Below are 24,406 nucleotides of genomic sequence, written 5' to 3'. Positions count from 1 at the left end.
CAGTTCTCAGGATTTTTTTCTGGATAAGGTACTTGGAGTATTGATAAATGAAAAATATGAGGGGCATGAATATGTGGGCTAAAATATTACATTCTTGAAGTTTATTTTAAAGTATACTATTTATGCCCTTTTCAGAGTCCATGGGTTAAAATAGAGAACATAAATAAGTATTTAAGGGCAAGCACATTTCTGTTCTCTCCCAGTGCCAGAAAGCTGGTACCTCTTTCCATGGCCTTCCTAGTTTCCAACCCTAGGTAGAAGTTGCAACTCTGTTCAGTCAGCTTATTTGGTAGAATCACCTGCATTAAAGAGTCTTACACTGTATGAAGGGAGAATGGCGCTCCCCGCCCACACTAACCAACAATATGTCCACATCCTTGTCCCCTGAACTTGCTAGGTTACAAGCCAAGAGGGAGTTAAGGTTGCTAATCAGCTAATCTTAAATAGATTACCTGTATTATCCAGGTAGTCACAATGTAAACACAAGGGTCCTTCAAGGGGAAAGAGAGAGGCAGAAGAATCAGGACATGACTAGCCATTGCTGGCTTTGAAGATGGAAGTAGTATCTGCAGCCTCTAAAAGCTGAAAAAAAAAAGCAAAAAAACCAGATTTTTCCCTACAGCCTCAAATCTTATACTTCACCACTATACAATTTATCCACGTAACCAAAAAACACTTGTGCCCCAAGAGTTATTGGAAAAAAAAAAGAAAAAGAAGCTTGGTCTCCACAAACACTTAACTGAGACACTCCTTTCTATCGATTCCAGGTCTTAAGATAGTAACTCTCTCAACTGATTTCCAATCAGAAACTCTTTGAGTCCACCTATGGTCTGGAAGCATCTCGCCTTCGAGTTGTCCCACCTTTCTGGACTAAACCAATACACACCTAACATTTTTGATTAATGTCTGCCTGTAACTTCTGTCCCCCTAAAATGTATATCAAACTGTAACCTAACCACTTTAAGAACATGTTCTCAGGGCCTCTTGTGACTGTACCTCAGGCCTTGATCACTCATAGTTGGCTCAGAATAAACCTCTTTAAATATTTTACAAAAAAAGAAAAGAAAGGAAAGGAATGCAGCCTTGTTGACCTCTTGATTTTAGTCTAGTGAGATCCATTTTGCACTTCTGACCTCCAAACTGTAAGATAAGTTGGTGGTAAATTTACCACTAAATTGGGGGTAAATTTTTACAGCAGTCATAGGAACCTAATGTACAGACAACACTCTTTCCCACTCCATCATCTCCAAGGATGAAATGGGTGGACAAACTAATCAAGGGCTGATACAGATTCTACCTTCGTGTTTCTTTCCCCACCCACTCCAAGCAAACTCCCTTCCGGTTCTTTCCTCCATGTATCTAGCAAGAGGGGCAAGATGCAGTAGTTTAGAACTAAGAGGAAGATGCTTTTAGTCCTCAAACCATTGTTTTCAATTTAGCTTTTTCACCCTTTTTAAAACAGAGCTAAACATTGGCATATAGGGCACTATTGATACTTTCATTTCCATTATGCTAATGTCCCCTTTGTATATTGTTCCTGAAAACAATGTAGGATTCAAATATTATTGGATCTCAGGCCTTTATGCAAACTTCTCTATCCATTCTGAATTCAATCATACAGTTTTCTGGCTTTAATCTAATAGTTCCCCACTCTCATTCATAACAAAATTGGTTACTAATAAATTACTCATTTATTATTGACATATTACTAATTCATCTTTGAATTGTCTTTATGAAAACAATAATAATCTCTAATATTGTCCTAGCAGCAACTTCCTGTCAGAAAGTACAGTCTCTAAATGATGATAAAGAGACAGACTATGTTAACTTTCTCTTATTTCATATTAATTCCTTTCTGAAGTCAACAAACACATTTTCTCTTATTAGTATGTTCAGCTGTTTATTCAGTTTGTGTGTTCTTACCACTTTCTTATTTTTTGATCATATCCCTCTTATTTGGGTTTCCAAAAGAAAGCAAAATGTTATATCTACTCAAGCAAAATGTTTGTGGAACAGCAGTGTAAAAAAAAAAAATCTCTCAAATTTTAATTATACATGCTATTAAAAAATCCCTAGTTTGCCAAGCTAAAAGTTCTCTATTTAACTACTATAATGTATCTTCTCTCACAGAAATATTTCTTCTGTTCCGTTTTTATTTTTGACACTTCCAAGTAACAAAAGAACGTGAACAAAGCTTGCTGAATAGTACTTTTGAACATTTCAATGAAATATAACATGGGCTCTGCCCCAAAGAAAATGTGCTTATTCATCTTACCTACCATTATGCAAACATTTAAGAACATTATATTAATACTATAATGGTAAATATCTCACTATGACAGTTTAATTATAGATTACTGTCATTAAGAAAACCATAATAAAGCAGTAATTAACATTAATTGTCACTATAATAGAAATTCTTAAATGTGGACTAGTAATTGATTTAAAACATTTAAAAAGCAAACTACCTTATAGTTTAATAAGTCACTGCATTGCTTCAGCAGAATAAAGAAAATACCTCTAGCTCTAGCAGAATAAACTTTCAACTGAGCCAAAACAAAATATATATGTAAATATATATCTGCTAATAGTTCAAATAATGTTTGGAGTTGCAGTTCGAGAAGTACTTGTCAAAAGGAGTTCACACAAAGTAAATATGTCAGAACAAATTAATCTGCTTTATGGAATTTACTTCATTCTCCACATCTTGCAGAAACTGATACTAATACAAGCTAAGGATAATTAATTAATACTTCAAAACTTCCTTGGCATATTCTCTAAAACTATCTCCACCAAGAAAATTATGTACAGTAAGACTATAAATGCTGTTGGCTTTAAGTTGTTATAATAATCAAGGTTACACATTATAGTTTACAGTTCACACAATTCTAGTCAGATATTCTTCATATTTTTAGTAATTTTTGCAAATGTATCCTCCTCATCCTCATCAAGTGTCCTGTCATATTTATTATCAGGATCCTCTTCAGAAACATGAGAAACACTTCCTGTAAGGTAAGATACTGATTTGGCGATTTCATCATCATGTATAATCTGATTTATTTTAAAGTTCTAAGCAAGCATAACTGCTTCTTTTTCATCCAGGTATTCTTGTTCAGGAACTATAGGAAGACTAAAAAAGAATGAATCACTGAAACTACTTAAGTAACTTTGTTTTTTCCCATTCACACTGCTTTTCTTCTTCTAAATGGTTTTATTTATTTATTTTTTATTTTTTTGAGATGGAGTCTTGTTTTGTCACCGAGGCTGGAGTGCAGTGGTGCGATCTCTGCTCACTGCAAGCTCTGCCTCCCAAGTTCACGTCATTCTCCTGCCTCAGCCTCCTGAGCTGGGACTAAAGGAGCCTGCCACCATGTCCGGCTAACTTTTTTGTATTTTTAGTAGAGATGGGGTTTCACTGTATTAGCCAGGATGGTCTTGATCTCCTGACCTCATGATCTGCCCGCCTCAGCCTCCCCAAGTGCTGGGATTACAGGTGTCAGCCACCACGCCCAGCCATCTGAATGGTTTTCATGGTGATAGATTTTTTCTTTCTTCCAATCTACTTGACATCTTATGCAGCTTTGAATTTCAACTCCCTGACAAAGGTAAGGATTTGATATAAATTCTGGTCAAGACTTTATATGTCTTTGTTAGCGCTTTGTTTTTAAAATACTCACCAGGCTCAAAGTGAAATTCAAATGTGTAACTTTTAGGGGCTTGCCAGGAACTGAGTTTTAGTTCAACATCTTCCAAATTTTTTACAACAAATTCATTAATGCTTCTTAATCACACAATCAAAACAATATTCTTTAAAACAGTGAACTAAAATCCAGAAATTTTCTTTAGCCTCATCAGAAATTCCTTTAAACTCTTTTTCTTCAGCTTTGCCCCAGTTATTTCTTTGGAATCTTCCTTTACTCCAGCCTTTTTCTTCTTTAAGCTTTGCTTGTTTGATGTTTGCCTCATGCTTTATTTGAAAATTGAAACAATACCACAAAGAGTTAAAGAGACCAACGACTAACAGAAATTTTCGAGTTTGTAGAATGCCAGATAGAAAAAGAAACCACTTGCTGACACACAGAAACCTCCTTGCTTAGGTGATGAAAAAACTGGTTGCAATCAGCTGGAACCAGGATGGCCAACTAAAGTTTGTACAGAACAAGCTTGCTAATGTCACAGCCTAAATTTCCACCACACGGTTTATACTAACTCTTCCCAAATTTGCACATGGGACCCATGAGGAGACATGAAGAGATAACTGCATATGCCCCGGAACTTTGCAGGCCTCCTCTTTCCTACCACCAATCACCTGCTAATGCCAGTATTCATCCTCTAAACCTTTTGTAATACAATTACTAACTTAAAGCCAGCACAGGGAGACAGATTTGAGCTTGATTCCTGTCTCCTTGAGTACTGACTTTCAAATAAAACTTTCCTTTTCTCAAAAACCTGATGTCACAGTATAGGCTTTTAATGCATCAGGCAGCAAGCCCCCTTTGCTCGATAAGACTATCACAACAGTTTTCTGAGTTGGTCATTTTCATCTCAAATCATTGCAGAGGCTTAAATAAGGCATCCTAGTTTCTTTCAAGATCACGATTCTTTTTAGCAAACTTGATTTGTTGTGGTGCAGTCAGGCCAACTGTTGATGAACTCAGTGTCTAAGGGTGTCTGCAGCCCAGCAAGCACGTGGGGCCTCAGGTTAGTCCACTGCTTCTTGGGCTACTTGTGTTCCCAGGCAGCAGCCTGGGCTCTACTGCTCCTTATGGTCATCATGAGCCATGCCTTAAAGCCTAGAGGTATGCATGGTGTCAGTGCAGTGATGTGAGGAAAACTGACTCTGGTAAGCAGTGCCAGAGGGGAAGGAGAATGTCCAGGCTTGGAGGTTGCCACAGGGCTGGTGACCACAGCATGGGTGAAGGTGGACGAAGGGGATCTGAGGTGAAGACCAAGAGGAGGTGAGGAGGAAGCTGCAGCCAGGTGGAAGCCGCCACAGAACCAGCTATTCCAGTTGCAGTGGGAGGAGGTGGAGTTCCTTTTTTATGCTGAACAGTATCCCATTGTGTGACTATATCACATCATTTTTAGCCATTCACCAATTGATGGACACATGAGTTGTTTTTTTTTTTTTTTTTTTTGGCTATTATGAATCACGCTTAGAACATTTGTGTGCAAGTCTTCATGTGGACATATTTTCATTTCTCTTGGCAGATAACCTGGAGTGAAATTGCAGTATTGTATGCTACGTTTATATTAACCTTTTTAAAAAATATCAAACTCAGATTTTTAAAATTAGATTTAAAAGGGAACATATGATCAAGAATCGAGCTTATTGAAATTAAACCATTCATTTACTCATCTATGAAACATTTATTGAATTAGACATTCTACCAACCATTTACTATTACAAACAGTTAACTAAACATCACTGGTTTTGTTTGATAAATGGTAATCTTGCAAAGGCTCATTTATGGACACATCATTATTCTGTGCTGTGTAAAAGTGATACAGGAGTTAAGAAGAAATCACTTAAGCAGATAGTAAGGGTATGGGAGTCCTCGGTAAGGCTTTTCTCTTTAACGAAAAGCAGCTCCAAATCATTTTCTAACAAAGAGCAGTCTGTAAAGCTGAGCTGCAGACATAGACAAACAAGCTGGGAGCTTGCATGGGTGAATGCCAGCAGAAACTAAGGACTAGACATTTTCAAGATGGTGGCTTCATCTTCCCTTCTCTGCCAGCCACGTGTTAGACAAGATGGGCCCAATCAACTGGAAAGCCTATTTGCACAAGATCAGAGAGGGGCGACCAGCCTTCCACATGCACTATCCAAATGTCATACCTGATCGAACCAATCAGAAACCGCCTCTCAAACCGGACTAGAAAATTTGGCGCATTCACCACCAACTGGTCTTTTCCACTTGGAGACCATCGGTTTTTTCCACTCGGAGATACATTATGGGCCATGCCTTAAAGCCTGGAGGTATGCACGGTGTGAGTGCAGATATCTATAGAGGAAGCTGTTTCTCTTTCCCTTCTCTTCTACCTATTAAACCTCCACTTCCTAAACTCCTCGTGTGTCTGTCCTAAATTCTCCTGTGACAATGAACTCCAGGGTATGTACCCCAGACAATGTAGCCACTTCAAAAAGGCAGAAAGTTCTCTTAAAAACAAAAAAAGGGGGGGGGGGGTACTTAGCACTTAGTTTTGCCCCACAGAAGGAAACTGGCACTCACAGATCCTGCTGAAGTTACTGGAAAGGGGTCCCGATGAAGACTCCAAGAGAGGGTTCTTGGATCTCCTGCAGAAGAATTCGGGGGAGTCCATATTGTGAAAGCAGGTTTATGAAGAAAGAATAGCTACTCCATAGGCAGAGCAGCAGCATGAGCTGCTGGTTGGCTATTTTTATGGTTATTTCTTGATCATACGCTAAACAAGGGGTGGATTATTCAATGAGTTTTCGAGGAAAAGGGTGGTTCTCAGAACTGAGGGTTCCTCCCCTTTTTAGACCATATAGGATAACTTCCTGATGTTGCCAGGGCATTTGTAAACTGTCATGGTGCCTGTGGGAGTGTCTGTTAGCATGCCAATGCATTATAACTAGCGTATAATGAGCAGTGAGGACGACCAGAGGTACCTTCATTCCCATCTTGGTTTTGGTGGCTTTTGGCTGGCTTCTTTACCACATGCTGTTTTACCAGCAAGGTCTTTGTGACCTTACCTTGAGCCAATCTCTTATCTCATCCTGTGACTAAGAATGCCTAACTTCCTGGGAACACAGCCCAGTGGCTCTCAGCTTCATTATACTCAGCCCCTATTCAAGATGGAGTTGTTCTGGTTCAAATGTCTCTGACGATGATGGCCCAAGGAGTTCTGAGGTTTGGGGAGATGCAGTTGTACTGAGCCATATGTGGGTAAGACCAGGGCATAAGGTATGATTATGGAGGTCTGGGATTCTTGTGGTGATGGACATAAATTGAGGTAAAAGACATAAGATAAACAATGTAAAGATTAGTCCTGACAGTCACAAGGCAGATAGTGCTGGTGACGATCTAATGCAAACATTGAAGATATAAATTCTAGTGAAATTCTTTTTTTTGAGATAGAGTTGTCTCACTCTGTTACCCAGGCTGGGGTGCAAGGGTGCGATCTCAGCTCACTGCAACCTCTACCTCCCAGGTAGCTGTGATTACAGGCGTGCACCACCACGCTTAGGTAATTTTTGTGCACACGCGCGCACACACACACACACAAATATATGCATTTTTGAAGAGATGGGGTTTCACCATGTTGTCCAGGCTGGTCTTGAACTCCCGGGCTCAAGTGATTTGGCTGCCTTGGCCTCCCAAAATGCTGGGATTACAGGCATGAGCTGGCCAAATTCTAGTTAAATGCTATGGTTCATGAAGAAATGGGTTACTCTACCGAGTTTGAGCTTATTTCTATTTCTCCCATTTACACGCCAGAGTTTTAGAATGGCAATACTGGGATGCTACGTTAACTTCTATTTTAGATAAATCAGACTCCTTATTTAGGGGGTTATTTGGTAAAATCAGACCAACAGAAAATTGACTGTGACTTAAATATTCTTTTAAATTCATCCCAAAGTTACACTATGCAGTGGGTCCACTAGATTCATTTTCTTATGTTCTATTTTGACATTCCTAGTGTTTTATACGCAATTAGCATGTGATATCAGTATTAGCTTTTTCTCTATGAAATACTAGTCTCAAAATTAAGTGGCTTAAAATAACCATTGACTTAGCTCATGATTTCGTGGCAATTTTTCCTAAAAAAACCATTTTTTTTCTAGACTATTCATATTAAAGTTGTTCATATTCCATATAAAGTATATGAAGTTTTAGAAACTACATATGTCTTAAAATGTTACTAACAGTAAATGAAAATGATACTGCATTTTGGAATATGGGTTATCTACCCTCAGGGTAGATAAAAGTAAAAAGCTAGTGTTGAAATGTAATGCACCAGCCCATAGCACTGAACAAAATGAACTTTCACTTGCCAGTATTTACGTAGTACCCATTCTTAAAATAAACTACTCATTATACAGAAAAGTGCTTTTTGTTAGGTTTTTTGGCTACATAAAATTTATTTTTTGTCACTATAGACAATAAAGAGAAAATGAGGTTAGCATATAACAGGAGATATGTGGTTGGGTTGGATGACCAGCGTTAACAGAGCCTCAAATATATCTTCTGTTCTAATGCCTTCCCAGCCCTGACCCCTGTTCCCTGACACTGGCCTATGGAACCTCTGGACTACAGGAAAACTTAACATCTAATCTACTGTTTAAATCTAGCAGGCATCGGAATCCCCTGGGAAAACTCATAAGGCCCACCTGCAGATTGATTTAGCTGCTCAGGAGTGGGGATTGGGAATGTGCACATTTAATAGAGGTCCCAGGAGGTTCTGACATGTCCAGTCCCACCCTAGTTCTTATAGTGGAATGTGGTTCCTGTGGTCTAGTGCAACCTCTTATCAGATGCAGGGGTCCCACCTCAGCTTCTGTAAGTGGTCACCCAAGTGGGATGCTCACTATCTTCTAAGGCTTATTCTGTTTTTCCTTTTTTGGGGGGTTTGTTTTTAGCTACTCCATACTATATTCAGATTTCTTTCATTTTTACCTAATGTTCTTTTTCTGTTCCTTGCTCCCATCCTGGATCAGGTGGTATGCATTCTTATAAGTGAAATATTAATATATCAAAATTACTCATTTGGTAAATCAGTATATTTTCTGTATATAATTATAGAAAGTCCACATTGTTCTTCAAATTTACTTGTAAAAAATTATTTTCCATTTGGCACTAAGGTTTATTCTCAGGGTGTTGAATCTATATCAGTTTTTATTTGAAGGTGTGTGATCTATCTAAAATAAAGCAAACATTAGTAATTACTTACAACATGCTCCTAAGAATCTCAACTTGGTTTATCGTTTTAAATGGCAATGTTATATTTATATGCAAGGATATACTTAAGGTATATTAGGATTGTAGGTTAACAATTGCATTGGCAAGATTTATTTTACCTGTATGTTTTTACTGAATGATATATTTTCCAACTCAAGGCAAGTATGAATATGTGGCATGATGACACAACACCTTTCTTAGAAATGTGTTTACTGACTACTGAGTGTGCCTTTGGTAATCCTGTTAAAAGCAATGGAAAAATAAAACATGACCAAAAATAAGAAAAGGAATAAGTCTTGTCTTCTGGGGATTAAAGCTGAATGGACCACACACCCACAAACGCACACATTAGAGGTCAGTACTATCATTACCATTATCTCAGTGAAAAATGAAGGCTGGAAGAATTTAACAGTCAAGACTGTGATCACTGGGGCCTAACTCAACTTAAATCCCAACTGTGCTCTCACCAGCAGCTTATTCTTGGGCAGATGATTCAATTGCTTTAAACTTCAATTACTGCAACTAAAAAATGAGGAGATAATTCTATCTCATAGAATAATGAGATAAGGCACATGAAGCAATTAATATAGTCCTGACATGTAATACCGAGCCCCTACATCATGTTGACTGCTATTATAACAATATATACCCAGTTGAAAACTCAATAATACAAATGAACTGGGGAACATCTAAAACTAGCATATGGAGAATGATTTTTGCTAACCCCAGCAAAAAGCAAAGCTGTATCACCCTTTATTTGGGAATGTTAACCATACTTTTCTTCTTTTTTTCCTATAGCCCCACTCTCAATAACTGCCATCTACATTCTCTCTCCCCCACTCAGAAATCTCACTCTGAATAACTTAATGACCATGGTATTCACACTTTTTAATTAAAGTGATGTGTCCTCACAAACACATTTCTCAAACTCAAAACAAACATCATGCTTGAAATATTACTGAACTTGTCACCAAAGAAGTCACATGGCAATGACAATAAAGAAACATGCAGACTACACTCAAGATAGAGCTCTAAAGAGTAAAAACAATGGAATTTGGAAAAATTAGGAGTGAAGAATTGCTTTGAGCAATAAAAACTGAGATTGATAAGTCACTTTTCTTTTTGATATAGGCTTGTCACTCACAGCCAAAATCTCTCAGCAAATCCACAGCTACTGTTTACCCTCCTGAGAGATGCTCCTTCCTCACCCAGCACGCGTCACCCTTCCTAGAAAGGTTTATCCTCTTTACAATTCTTGCTAAGGTGGCACTGAATACAAAGTTACTCATGATCAACCTTTCTTACTAGTTGTCAGTGTCTGCCCTTAGAGAATTTCATGTCTGTGTCAGAATTATTTGTTGAGTTCCTTATAAACAGGCTCCTATCTATGCAGAGTGCTGTGGAGTTTATGGATGAGTAAGATGATACACTTTTGCCTTCCAGTTAGCAGAGTTAAGTTGATGCTATTGAGACCATATGTCCCCCAAAGCTGAAGATACTTACTTTCTTAGCCCATTAAAGAAAAAGTATGCCAAACCCTGAAATAGGAGATGCAAGTGTAGGAGTTCACAAGGAAGAAAGGTCACTTTCAACAAAGGTAATTCAGAGAAAAATTTTGGAGGAAGTGCCAATAGAAACGGAACTACAAGAATGAGCACGCAGAGGGATAAAAATGTCTGAACAACAAAAAAGACATAAACACGCGAAGAAAAGAAAAAGAAAGGTAGAGGATGAAGCCTGCCCATTTAGTTTAGATATACGCTCTCTTAAGATGATGTATAAAGGTATTTTCATTCTTACCATTTTTCTAATCAGCAGGTATGTTTTATACAAATCACATTCCATATGCCTCTAGAGTGTCTCTTAATTACATGCTTGCCCTCTCGCTGGTAACACCACTCTAAAGAGGCAAGCTCAGGGCTAAGAATTTGAGACAAATACACATTATCATTAATGGCGCTCTCTGAAACTGTGCCACAATTTTACCTTCATTTTCTCTGTCACTTGATTTTTAATATTTATTCAGCACCAAAACAATTCTTTGTCTTCCAAGACCAAGTCATATGACTATGTAACATATTAAGTTGCAAAAGATTATTACTATATTGTTCATATCATTTGTATATCTGTATTTGTTCTTTTTCCCCAAAGTTCCAGCAAAAAAGCTAGAGGGATTAGATCTAGTCTTAAAAAACAAAAAATTAATTTGGTTAACTCAGAAAGAATATATTACATTAACAGGTCTAGGTGAGCTATTTCAAAAAACCTTTTGTTCCTCAGTTCCTTTATAGCATCAAAAAGTTTCTGAAATCTAAATTTGCATCAAAAAATTTTATTGTAGAAAGACAATTTACATTGCCTTACATGAATCTATAAAAATATCTTACGCTCAATACTAAAACTGGTGGTCAGACGACCTTTTGGCTAGTTATCTAAATAGCCACATTTTCATATTCTACTATATTCATACTTACAAGCTAAAAGAACTATGAACTGTAGTTTACAAAAAATCAATTATGTATAAGAGAAAATGAATATCTTTTAAAAATATAAGCAATTCTTGAACTGCAAAAGAATGAGCCGTAACATGTAAAAACTTGAAGAAAACTTTTAAGTAGAACTTTAAACATGTAAATTAGGAAAAAACAACAAACAACAGTGAGTGGGAGAAGAGAGAGGAAGGAAGGAACAAACAAAAACTTGTAAATTGTGACAATCTAAATTCAGGTTACTGCTGTCCTGATATGAAGATATAAGAGGAAAACATAACATTTTAAACTCAAAAACTAAACTGTTTTGCTATTTCAACATATTACTTCCTCCAGAACTCTCATAACATGTAAATAAATAAGAATATTTCTCATTTCTTAATTTATTAACAAGGTATACATTTGAAAAAATATATACAATATTTCACAACAAACCCTTCAGGACTATATCTAAGCAATGACATCCAAGGAAGTAGAATTCAGGTACCATGTAATATCTGGAAAATATGATAACTTGACGATTAAGTTTTCTCTTCCTTGCTGGTTACTCTGAAGTCTCCAATATACATAGGTTGCTCCTAACGTGGTTTTCTTATTGAGCCAAGCATCTTGATGTGTCACTCCCAGTTTCATTTTCTCCAGTACTACAAAAATTAAAAAGAAATAAACAAACAGAAAATACTTTAAGTATTCACAAAGATAAACAATAGTCTAGTTTTAAAAAAGACTACTAATAAAATAAAAAGTGTGTAAATTAGTTTGTTAAATGCTACCAAGAGGACTGCAATTAACTATACCATATAGGATTCATGAGGCTTCACTTAAAAATCAGTTTATATGAGAAAATAATTCAGGTAGAGGGTGTTTGCTGACTGTAAGCTCAAGATGAATGCAATTAACATGAGACAAGCAAAAGTCATCTCACCCAGCACTAGGAAGGCAAACATTCCACTGAATTCTAAAGTGATTTAGATGAGTAATATTGTGAATAGTGTGCTTGGTTCTCGGTGCCACATTTTGAGAGAGGCTGTGAAAACCTGTAGCTTATTCCAGAGTGCAACTACTTCATTCCAGAAATGGTCTGGAAATCAAATCAAAGGAAGTAGTCCTGAAAGAAGAAGAGAGGCCTAGTGAAGAGCTGTTTTGAGGCCAACACTATTAATGGTGTTCAATACTGAGGTATGTCCAGTAGGAATAAAATCAACGAAGATTTCTTTGTTTGGCTGAATATACACTGAGTCATCCATAACTCCTGCTCTTTTTGTTTGATACAAATATACTGGCATTCTCTTGGAGGAATTATGAATGCTGTTTACATGTCATAAAATTCTGTTTCTAAGACCTTCACTTCATTATTACTCAGAGAAAAAGTGAAGGCAAACAACCTTGCCGATAAGTGTGTCTGTGTGTGTCTGCACATGCATGTATACATGTACAAATGTGAAAAATGCTGAGATGCTGATGGTTTTTAATCTGATACATTTTAAAGTGGCACTCTAGAAAAAATACGGCAAGATTTATTTTTCGTGTGAATAAAAACAATGTAGTTTAGAATTTAAGAAGCAATTTAAATATTTTTACTAAAGGCAATTATCAGAGAAAATCAACTTCCTAAAGAAATGGTACTTGGCACTCATATAAAACCACATGTTTATTTGGTGCCTACTATGTGCCAGGAAGTGTCTCAGATACTGTGGGAATCTCAAATTAAGACAAAACGCCCGAGGACCAAATTAATATAGACAGAATCATACACACACACACACACACACACACACACACACACTTACACACACTCAAAAGTTGGGCAAATAGGAGGGAACTCATTCCATGCAAAGAGAAGAGGTGTATTGCCTGGAGGTAGCGGGGGTGAATCATCAGAGCTACAAAGAAGGTTATTTTTGAAGGTTTCTGAAGATGATAAGGGTTGAAAGTGCAGGTAAAAGCCAAACTGCAAAGGGTCTACACTGACATACGAGGGAGTCTAAATAACTTGGAAGTAATTTGGAAGCAATGAAAAACCGCATATGTACACATGTATGCGTCTATGTATGACAAACATGTTGCTATAGAACCAAAGGTTTCTAATATACCAGCATACTTTGTTTTATCGTGCTTAGCTTTACCGCACTTCACAGATCCTTTTTTAACAAATTGAAAGCCTGTGGCAACTCTGCTTGGACAAGTCTATCAGAGCCATTTTTTCCAACAGCTTGTGTTCACTTTGTGTCTCTGTGTCATAGTTTGGTAATTCTCATAATATTTCAAAATTTTTTGTTCCTATTCCACCTGCTATGGTGCTCTGTGATCAGCAATCTTCATTATCACTCTTGTAAATGTTTTGGAGCACCACGAACAGTGTCTGCATAAGACGGCGAACTTCATTGATAAATATTACATGTGTTCTGACTACTCCACCAACTGGCCATTCCCCCATCTCTCTTCTTCTCTTTAAGCCTCCCTAATCCCTAAGACACAACAGTATGGAAATTATACCAGTTAAGAACCCTATCATGGCCTCTAGGTGATCAAGTGAAAGGGAAGAGTTGCATATCTCTGGCTTTATATTAAAAGCTAGAAATGAGTAAGCCTAGTGAGAAAAGATTATCAAAAGCTCGGATAGGCCAAAAGTTAAGACTCTTGCATCAAAAAGCCAAGTTTTAAATGCAAAGTAATGTTCTTAAAGGAAATTAAAATGCTACTCCAGTGAATATACGAATAAGAGAGCAAAACAGCTTTATTACTGATATGGAGAAAGATTTTGTGGTCTAGATAGAAGCCCAGACCAGCTACAACATCCCCATAAGCCAAAGCCTAATGCAGAGCAAGTCCTTAACTGTCTTCAATTCTATAAAGGCTGAGAAAGATGAGGAACCTGCAGAAGAGAAGTCTGAAGCTAGCAGAGGTTGGTTGATGAGGTTTAAAGAAAGAAGCTATCTCCGTAACATAGAAGTGCAAGGTAAAGCAGCCAGTGCTGATAAAGAAACTGCACACAAGTTATCTACCATTTAGCTAAAATCACTGATGAAGGTGACTAACAGGCTTTCAATGCAGATGAAACAGCCTTCTAATGAATAAGATGCCACATAGGACTTTCACGCTAAAGGAAGTCAGTGTCTGGCTTCAAAGCTTCAAAGGACAGGTTGACTTTCTTGGTATGGGCTAACGCAGCTGGTGACTTAGTTGATGTCAATGTTCATTTACCACTCTGAAAATCCTAGGGCCCCTAAGAATTATGCTAAATCTACTCTGCCTGTGATCTACAAATAAAACAGAAGCTTGGATGACATCATATTTGTTCATAATACGGTTTGCTGAAAATTTTAAGCCCACTGTTGAAGCCTACTGCTCAGAAAAAAAAGATTCCTTTCAAAATATTGTTCATTGACAATGTACCCAGTCATCCAAGAGCTCTGATGGAATATATAAAAAGATTAATGTTGCTTTAATGCCTGCTAATTCAACATCCATTCTACAGTCCATGGATCACGGAGTCACTCTACTTGCAAGTTCTATTATTTAAGAAGTAAGTTTTGTAAGGCTATAGTTGCCAGAGATAGTAATTCCTCTGGTGGATCTCAGCAAAACAAATTGAAAACCTACTGGAAAGGATTCACCATTCTAGATGCCATTGACAACATTTGAGATTCATAGGAGCAGGTAAAAATATCAACATCAATAGGAGTTTGGAAGAAGTTGATTTCAGTCTTCATGGATGACTTTGAGGGGTTCAAGAGTTCAGTAGAGGAAGTAATTGCAGATGTGGTGGAAACTATAAGAGAACAAGAATTAGAAGTGGAGCCTGAATATGTGACTGAATTGCTGCAGTCTCATGATAAAACTTGAGCAGATGAGGAGTTGCTCCTTCTGGATAAGCAAAGTGGTTTCTTGAGATGGAAACAGTTCGTGGTGAAGAGGCTTTGAACATTGTTGAAATGACAGCAAAGGATTTAGAATATTCCATAAATTAGTTGATAAAGCAACAGCAAGTTCTGAAAGGGTTGACTCCAATTCTGAAAAAAGTTCTACTCTGGGCAAAATGCTTTCAAACAGCATCACATGCTACAGAGAGATCTTTTGTGAAAGGAAGAATCAACTGATGTGGCAAACTTCACAGATTTACAACTACTCAACCTTTAGCAACCACCACCACCCTGATCAGTCAACAGCTAGCAACATCAAGGCAAGATCCTCCACCAGCAAAAAGATTACAACTCACTGAAAGCTCAGATGACTGTTAAGCATTTTTTAGCAATATTTTTAAGATAGGCACATAGTTTTTACAGACATAATGCTACTGCATAGTATCATGTAAACATAACTTTTATATGCACTGGGAAAACAAAGAAGTCATTCATTGCAGTGGTCTGGACTTGAGCTCAAAAAATCTTTAAGGTATGCCTTTTTTTCCCCAAATATTTTGAAATGTCTGTGTCTTTAGGGAAAAATAAAAAATAAAAAACATAGAGCAGAGACAGTCCCAAAATATTCAACTACTGTACATTTGAAGAATTTTTATAAAAGGGTTTGACAGAACACAGAGGGAAAGAAAACAACAGTATAAAACTAACCTTACTAAAAGCAGTTAATGAAGCAAACACCAAGGTGAATCAAGGATTCACCCTATCAAGGATGACATTCAAGTGTTTAAAAATCTTCTTTGGAGAAGATAAGAAAATTAAATTTGTATGAATGAGAAATCAACTGAAGGCATTTGGGCTGAAAATTATGGGGCATTCTGCTGACTCCTGCTATTACAATAATTAATCTTACAACTTGCAAACATTTGTCATATAGCAAGTGCCTGTATTCTTTGTTTTTTAAATATCATGGGTTTTAATGGGTAGTTATGCAGCAATGCTGACTGCAGTGGAACAAGAGAGCACAGGTGGGTCAATGAAATTCAAGACTAGTTTTGGCCAATGTGCAAAATAAATGTTATCCCACATTTATCCTATTTATCTTGGATTAACAGCTCCTGGCGACTCCTTTATATATCACACTTACTTGTCTGTTTGCACAGCTGACTTTTTCTTTCTTTGACGGGTAGGTGAAAGATTAAGAAAAGTTAAAAGATTAAAAATTTAAAAACTCACTACTCATAACAAAAGCTATTCACGTCTATAAATTAAGGCTTTGAGGGGTGTGTGTGTGTGTGTGTGTGTGTATGCAAGATAAAGCAGCCAGTGCTGATGGAGAAACTGCACATAGGTTATCTACAATCTAGCTAAGATCACTGATGAAGGTGACTACACTAGAGAACAGATTTTCAATGCAGATGAAACAGACTTCTGATGGAATAAGACGCCACAGAGGACAGAGAAGTCAAAGTCTGGCTTCAAAGGACAGGCTGACTTTCTTGGTAAGGGCTAATGCAGCTGGTGACTGGAAATAGACACTAGTTACTAAATATTTTATATATAAACATTTATATAAAAATACATATATATACAAATGCATGTTATATATTTACATATAATTACTTATAAATATAGGACTAGATCTGGGACTCAAAATATTTTATTTTGAATTTGAATCTGGGTTTTGTCATCTATTAACCTTAGTTTTCTCATCTGTAAAACACACCTTGTGGTGCACTTACTTCACAAGTGTGAGAATTAAGAGTTGATGCAGAGAAAGAACTTTACATAATTCCTGGCACATTTAAATGTTCTATACTTTGCTATTAATGATTTTTTTTCCTGTTGTTATTTCTGCCAAGAAAAATTCAAATAAATTAGATCCGGGACACAAAATAAAAAGAAGCTGTGTGTGATATATTGGTGTTACATTATTTATTTAAGCCACTGGTAAGGGAATCATCTCATTCTGTAGAAAATTAATTACTAAATTAAAAATAATCTGTTTTAGATTAAAGCAATTTCTATTTGAGCCCAAAATCAATACTTTTTGTTTTGTTCACTGAAATATATAACACTGCTATTCTTCATTCCTAATTATAAAATGAGGTCCCTATAAATGGAAACTCAGAAATGATGATTTTTCTTTTCTTTTTAGGTCATAATTTTGCATCCATAAACTAGGATAAAACCTGGTGTTTCAAACAAATTTCAGTTATTATAAAATGAGTCACACTTGTTTAAAGCGGTAAAAGAACTACTAAATATAAAGGGAGACTATATGAATTACATATACTGCGTGACATGAACTTTTTACCTTTGCACATGGTTATTTGCGTACTCAAGGCTACATGGCTTTCGCCCTCATGGGAAGTATGGGTAGGTACTTAAGCAAAACACAGTTTAAAACTAGAGAGCATTCATGTTCTCTAATCTGGCACGTAAGAGGGAACATGAAAGGGGAAAGAGCTTCAATTTGCAAAAAGGAATTCAGTGTTATTGGTCAATTTACATAAAAAGGGAAGTTCAAAAAGTACAAAGAGAGAATATGAGGCAAAAGTGGGTCACCAAAAGAAAAAAGAATGGAAAGTTAGTATGAATAAAGTAATGCTATAAAAACAAAACACACATATAAAAAGATCTGTACTTATATTTATAACATACAAGTGCTAGTAATGCTTTAAATCTGCAATAGTTTAGTCCTATTTTGTATCTACATACTTATGTATCGATGTCACAGCTAAATATTAAATGCCACTTAATATTTACAGCCGGAATAAATTCATGAATTAGGGTTCTATCAATATTTTTATTATTAAAGGCAACTATGTGTTTGTTAAAGGGCACTATATTCTCATTAAAGAATTAAGGTATAGTTTATTTTCTACTTATCTGTTCACCTGAAATCAAGACCCAAAATTATACTACAAGTCTGGGAGTCAGGACTTTAAATAAATTAAAGAAAAAAACATAAACAAAAATTCCTGTGTGTGATAGTTCTCCTTTTCCAAAAAAAGTATTAGCTATGTATGGTCCTAAAACAGAACTAGCTTTGCTAATGTATCATGTAAGATCAAATTTCAAACAAAGTTCATCAAATGAAAATACATTATGGTTTATTTAAGACTAACAGACTAGGGTTGTAAGTATATCTAAACATTTACTATTGTTCCATTTACTATTCAAAGGCTTAAAAATGAAAGCAAAAACAAAATTCCACTGACCTACGAAACAGCGACCTTCAAGTAACTAAAAAATGGAAGCGTTAACACCAGTTTCTTAACTGTCACAGGTGCTGTGAATATACACATAAACCTTTTTATACACACTCTGAACACAGAAAATGCTTGTACTTTACCTAGAGAAATAAAAGGAGAAATGATCTTGAATGGTCTTAGTTTCCAATTCTGAAAACCAAGAGAGTCACTCACTGACCTAGAAAGTTGACTTATTAAAGATGAAAGAGGACAGCAGATAAAGTGAAATCACTCTACACTGAGTTTAGGTGCTAAAGTCAACACAGAAAGGAAAAACAGGAATACAAATTAAAAAAAAAAAAAAAAAAAAAAAAAAAATTACTCAAGAAAAGCCCTCCAGGAGGCAGCACATTAGAGACCTGTATCTCTTCAAAGTCCAAAATCGGAAGCTTTTCCCTCATCAATGACACAAGAAAACCCTATTTCGTTGGTTAAGCAAATGGTTTGCACTTAGAAACTATGATATAGATACCAAGCCTCAGAATTTTCAATTTTGGGATCACATTCAGCATAGTAAGACGCCATGTTATGCATGAGAGGCACCTGATATCTGAAACACTTTTGAGAGAGCCACTGTCACATTCCTTAGAGGACATGTATTCTTTAGGGGAAATTCAAGCAGAATAACCAAACCATTTTCCTCCTTCCATTTTCTTTTTTGTTTTGTTTTGTTTTGAAATACCCCCTAATATATACAGTTGAATTCCCTCGAGCTAAAGGCAAGTGGTGTCTAACTTAAGAATAAGTGACTATAGAATCAGGTGTCTCTCTGCCTAGATCTGTGCTTTTCCTCCTTGAACACCACAGGTGCTAAGTAAGGATTCCCTTTAAATGGACAGCAGTGCTATGTTCCTAGTATCTTGAGCAGGAATTTTTGAACCTTTTGAACCCAATCTATTTGTTATTATTATTTTTTTCTGTCATCATGAAAAACAAAAACCTCTGTCTCTAGTTAATCTGCCAAGATCTAATTAATTAGATATAGTATGTATTAACATTACTGGAAACCACACCCCTTCCTCAAGATTTTTACTATCAATAAATGAAAAGGAAGGATGACAGGGAAAGGCAGAAATAGGAAATGGACTGCAGTGTGAGAGATAACCATTGAAAGGCCTACTTGTGCAACTGTACATGACCCAAACTATATGACCTCTATCTTTCCCGTGTATAACAAGACTCGAAAGCACTGTAAAGATCAAGGCCAGACGTGGTGGCTCGCATGTGTAATCCCAGCACTCAAAAGGCCAAGACAGGAGGATTGGATTGCTTGAGGCCAGGAGTTCGAGACCAGCTGGGGCAACATAGTGGAACCTCATCTCCACAAAAAATACATTAAAAATTAGCTGGGTATGGTGAAGCATGCCTGTACTCCTAGCTACTGGTGAGGCTGACGCAGGAGCATCACTCAAGTCCAGAAGGTCAAGGCTGCAGTGAACCATGACTGTACCACAGCACTCCAATGGGGGGAGGGCAACAGAGCAAGATGCCAAAAAAGATCATTTTGGCATAAAGATGGGTTACAATGACGCAATTTCAAAGACAATGACCAAAATAAAAGTGATTTCCGGTGGAAAAATTTTATCACTAACGTGTGGGTGTTGCTAGGCAACAAATATTGCAGTGTTTAATCTCCACTCTTCCTAAGGAATTGCATGATGAAAGAAAACAAGCTTTTGTAGCGTTTAGATACAAGAGTTGTGTCTAGTAATTCTTAGTCTTCTTTTTGAATGTTGTTTCTTTTATGCTGAAATACCTGTAATTCTTGTAAGTACGTATCAATCTACTCCCATTTTTTAAAAAGTTGGTTCTACTATCCATAATGATTAATGGGAATGTACTAAAATTACCATAAATCGATTAACAATATTGCATCACTATAATAGATGGCTACAAGTGACAAAAAAATAGATGCTAGTCATCTGAATTTGAATGCCTATATGATTTATTAGTATCAATACTTAGACAATATATGTAGACATGTGAGTTTCAAAGAGAAAATAAACTCCAGAGATTAAGAAACAACTATGCTTTTATAATTGTTATTTGAAAAGATTTGTATGAAGCTAAGACCTTATTTAGTATCCCATGTATGCTTCAGTGCCTAAACAAGTTCCAGTAAAATTAAACATCTATAGGTAACTCTTATTTTGGAGCACACATTATATATTTAAGGAAATCTAAGAAATATCACGAACATTTTCAAGTTCTGGTAAAAAAGAACTGAATCTGATAAGTTAGAACAACTAACAACTTTTTAAAAAAAATTTATGTATTTATTTATGTATTTATTTATTTATTTATTTATTTTTTTGAGACGGAATCTCACTCTGTTGCCCAGGCTGGAGGGCAGTGGAGTGATCTTGGCTCACTGCAACCTCTGCCTCCCGGGTTCAAGTGATTCTCCTGCCTCAGCCTTCTGAGTAGCTGGGATTACAGGTGCCCACCACCACGTCTGGCTAATTTTTGTATTTTTAGTAGAGACAGGGTTTCACCATGTTGGTCAGGCTGCTGTCAAACTCCTGATCTCATGTGATTCGCCTGCCTCGGCCTTGCAAAGTGCTGGGATTACAGGCATGAGCCACTGAGCCCGGCTGAAAACAACTTTTTATGTGGTTCAGTTTTCCCATCTATAAAATAGGGATAACACTAAAACATACTTGTATTATCACAGTAATGGTTATTTAATTAAAAATGGGGAAGCATTGGATGAAATACATTCCAATAAACGGTGAAGCTGTTATTGTCCCAAACACTATGTCAATCATTATGAAGTGGAGAGCTAAGAAATGATCTTTAAAAAGTTCATCTACATAGATATTCATGCTGCAATAAACCTCCACTTTTACAAATCTAAGAAGATGGTAATCCTTAGACTGTTAGAATAATTCGAATATTTGTTCTTAACTCTTATTTTCATGTGGCAATAACCTTGATTATCAAGGTTATCGACAATCTATCCTAGTCCAAAAGAGCCTGTAACAACCAAGGCTAAAGTCATGTTACTTACAGGATTTCTATATCGTATCTATTATTTCAATGAAGAACTAGAAAACAGGAACCTAGGAAACAGACTTAATGTTTCTTCTCAAGAATTATAATAATCTGTTAATGTGTATAAAATGATCCCTCCAATGTCTAATTTAAGAGCATGCCCATTGCAATTTTACCAATTCGTTTTGCCGTTCATATTACATTTTCTCTACAAATAGAAGAATAGGTACATGCCAATAACTCAGAGTTCTCAGCAACTTTCACAATGTAACCATCCTTAAGATGGGGAGAGGGGAGAGGCAGATTTCATTTACTAAACCTTGCAGTAGTCAACATTAGCTTTGTAAAGCAATTAACCTTTGACATTACATTAAATTTATATCAAAACTGGATGTTTTAACCTCAATGTCAATCATTTTATAGGTGTGAAAACTGAGGCCCAGAGCCTTTGGTAAACCAAAGTCCTTCTATTAGCAGCTCCCCTAAATAATACTATGGTCCCCTAAAAACTACTACTTTATTATCAACCTCTTTTTCTCCTCCATCTTTCATAAAGATAATTAAGAAAAACAGTCCTTCTATTTTTGGATCCAGCTAGCAAAATGGGCATCTTATGCAAATTAACATTAGAATTTCAAAACTAGACCACTAAAATAAAGCATGCCACTAATTCATTTTACAGAACTTGAAGGCTCAACTTTAAGCTGGAGCACATTAGCAGAGTGGCAGTTAAATCTTCAAAGATGCTACACTTAATTCCTCTCTTTTCTGCATATGCAACCCTTTGTTCCCGTTAACAGGCAGACTGTATCTTTTCTCTACGTGAATCTGGGCTGCCCTTGCGACTTATTTTAAGAGGCCTGCCACTTCTGCCTTCATATCCTCTTGGGGAAATCAGTCACGCTGTAGAGCAGCAGTTTGGGCTGGAGTCTGAAATGATGCGAGAGGAAGTGGAGAGAGATAGTCCATGTAGAGAACACCTAACGGCCAGACCTGTTGAGTGAAGCGAGTGGAGGTCCAAGACAAACCCAACTACCAGTCGAATACAGCTGAAGGAGTGAAGCCAGTTAACGTTACAGGAAGCAAAGAAACCTCATAGCTGGGCTCTAGCTAAGTTCCTGACTGAAGCATCCTAAGTAAGAAATAACAAACCATTATTGCTTTTTCAGCTGCTAAGTCTGGAGTTGCTTGTGTAGCTACAGATTGCTGAAATGAGTGTTAGCCAGCAGCACTAATTCAAAGTTTGGAGTTTTAGCTCCATTATATAATTCCCCAGGAAAATAAAGGAGAAAAACCAGAATCTCTAAGGATGGAATAAAGAAAACCCATGAAGGAGAGATATTTCTACACTTGTAGATAGAGACAGAGTAAGATAAAATATAAATGACCAACTATGATGAGTAAATCCCCTGCTATAGAAATGCAAAGACACAGAAGTTAAGAGTTTCTGCAAGCATGTTGTAACCAGTTGAGCTTAAAAAAAGAAAAAAAATAAGGTGTACACACAGAGAGATGGGCTGTGGCCAGGAAAAGTTTCACTGACACTAACGTAGTATAGTGATAAGCAAGACATTGAAAAGATCTGGTTTAAAAAATACTAAATATGGGAGTCAAAAGATTTGGGTTTAAGTCTTGGTTTTCTCCCTTGTCAAGTAGTCATGATATCTCTCTGGCCTTTTTTCCCCTATAGCTCTAAAATATTCTGCCCTGCTATATGTAGAGTAAGATCCACCATTAGCTAAGCTGGTTGACTTTGACAAGTCACATACTATTTGAATCACAATTTATTCTCAACAAATGATTGGTTCCAATTAATGACCCATGAAGCAGACCCTGAGGTGGCCCTTGTAATAAAAATATGATCAAGACTGGTGTTCAGAGAAAAATACCTTTTTATTGAGCTAGAAAAAGAGTACAAGCTAACATCTAGAGGCAAGAATTCCTTTATGATCATTAAACATTTTTTAAGTATATAAGGCATTGTACTACAAGGTGAGTGACAGACAAAGCCCAGCCTTCAGGAAGTCTGTATCTGAGGAGTTATAAGGGAATCTAAATATCTATTTCCTTTTTTTTTGAGACGAAGTCTCGTTCTGTTGCCCAGGCTGGAGTGCAGTGGCACAATCTCGGCTCACTGCAACCTCCACCTCCTGGGTTCACGCCGTTCTCCTGCCTCAGCCTCCCAAGCAGCTCGGACTACAGGCACCTGCCACCACACCTGGCTAATTTTTTGTTTTTAGTAGAGATGGGGTTTCACCGTGTTAGCCAGGATGGTCTCGATCTCCTGATCTCGTGAACCACCCTCCTCGGCCTCCCAAAGTGCTGGGATTACAGGCGTGAGCCACCGTGCCCAGCCCTAGGAATCTAAATATCTATAATAAAAAGCAAAACATCAGCTAACTTGGGAAAAGCGAGGGGTGGCAGGAAGGAAAAAAAAAGAAAAACGTAAGTGCAAGTCATAATAAATGTAGAAAATATATGGAAATTTAGAGAGAGATGAATCAAACAGCATTAAGAGCTCTTGGAGGACAGATTGGATTTTGGCATGTAGAAGTTTACAGAAGACACATTATTAAGAAGGGTGATTTCTGGGCTAAAGAAACGACAGCAGCAAAGTTGTCACTATGATGAAACAGAAAAAAATATTTAGAGAAAGGGAGTATTAGACAACAGCTTGGAAAGCAGAACAGAACACAATATTCTGGAAAGCCTCAAGTTGCCAGATATTGGACTTTGTTGTTAGGCAGTGAGGAAACTGCAAATACCTAGGTATGACAAAGTTTAAAAAAAATGGGTTAAAAAGGTTAAAGAAACAAACACGGCTTGGTGAGATACTGGTCAATGGCTGAGGAAAAATTCAAAGCAGATAAGCTCTGAGCTTG

The 24,406-nt window shown here is 36.8% G+C and overlaps 1 protein-coding gene and 1 long non-coding RNA gene across 3 annotated transcripts in view; both read right to left on the bottom strand.

Moving 5' to 3' along the window:
- LOC103879693 overlaps positions 1-3,244 on the bottom strand; it is a 388,108-nt gene extending 384,864 nt beyond the window's left edge. Inside the window, exon 1 of the long non-coding RNA XR_004180058.1 lies at positions 453-3,244. This is a non-coding gene — a long non-coding RNA (uncharacterized LOC103879693). The remainder of the gene's footprint in view (positions 1-452) is intronic.
- A 6,543-nt stretch (positions 3,245-9,787) lies between these two features.
- The window catches only part of PIK3C3 (phosphatidylinositol 3-kinase catalytic subunit type 3), a 130,135-nt gene continuing 115,516 nt past the window's right edge, over positions 9,788-24,406 (bottom strand). The window contains exon 25 of one of the 2 annotated variants that reach the window (XM_031658795.1): positions 9,788-12,057. In XM_031658795.1, coding sequence (XP_031514655.1) covers positions 12,043-12,057 — 15 coding nt within the window. In that variant the 3' untranslated portion in view covers positions 9,788-12,042. The remainder of the gene's footprint in view (positions 12,058-24,406) is intronic. The other variant, XM_031658796.1, reaches the window with a different exon arrangement.

Source organism: Papio anubis, chromosome 19 (genome assembly GCF_008728515.1).
Source record: "Papio anubis isolate 15944 chromosome 19, Panubis1.0, whole genome shotgun sequence".
Classification (NCBI taxonomy): Eukaryota; Metazoa; Chordata; class Mammalia; order Primates; family Cercopithecidae; genus Papio; species Papio anubis.
Note: the sequence above shows the minus strand (reverse complement) of the source record. Positions and strands in the feature narration are given on the sequence as shown.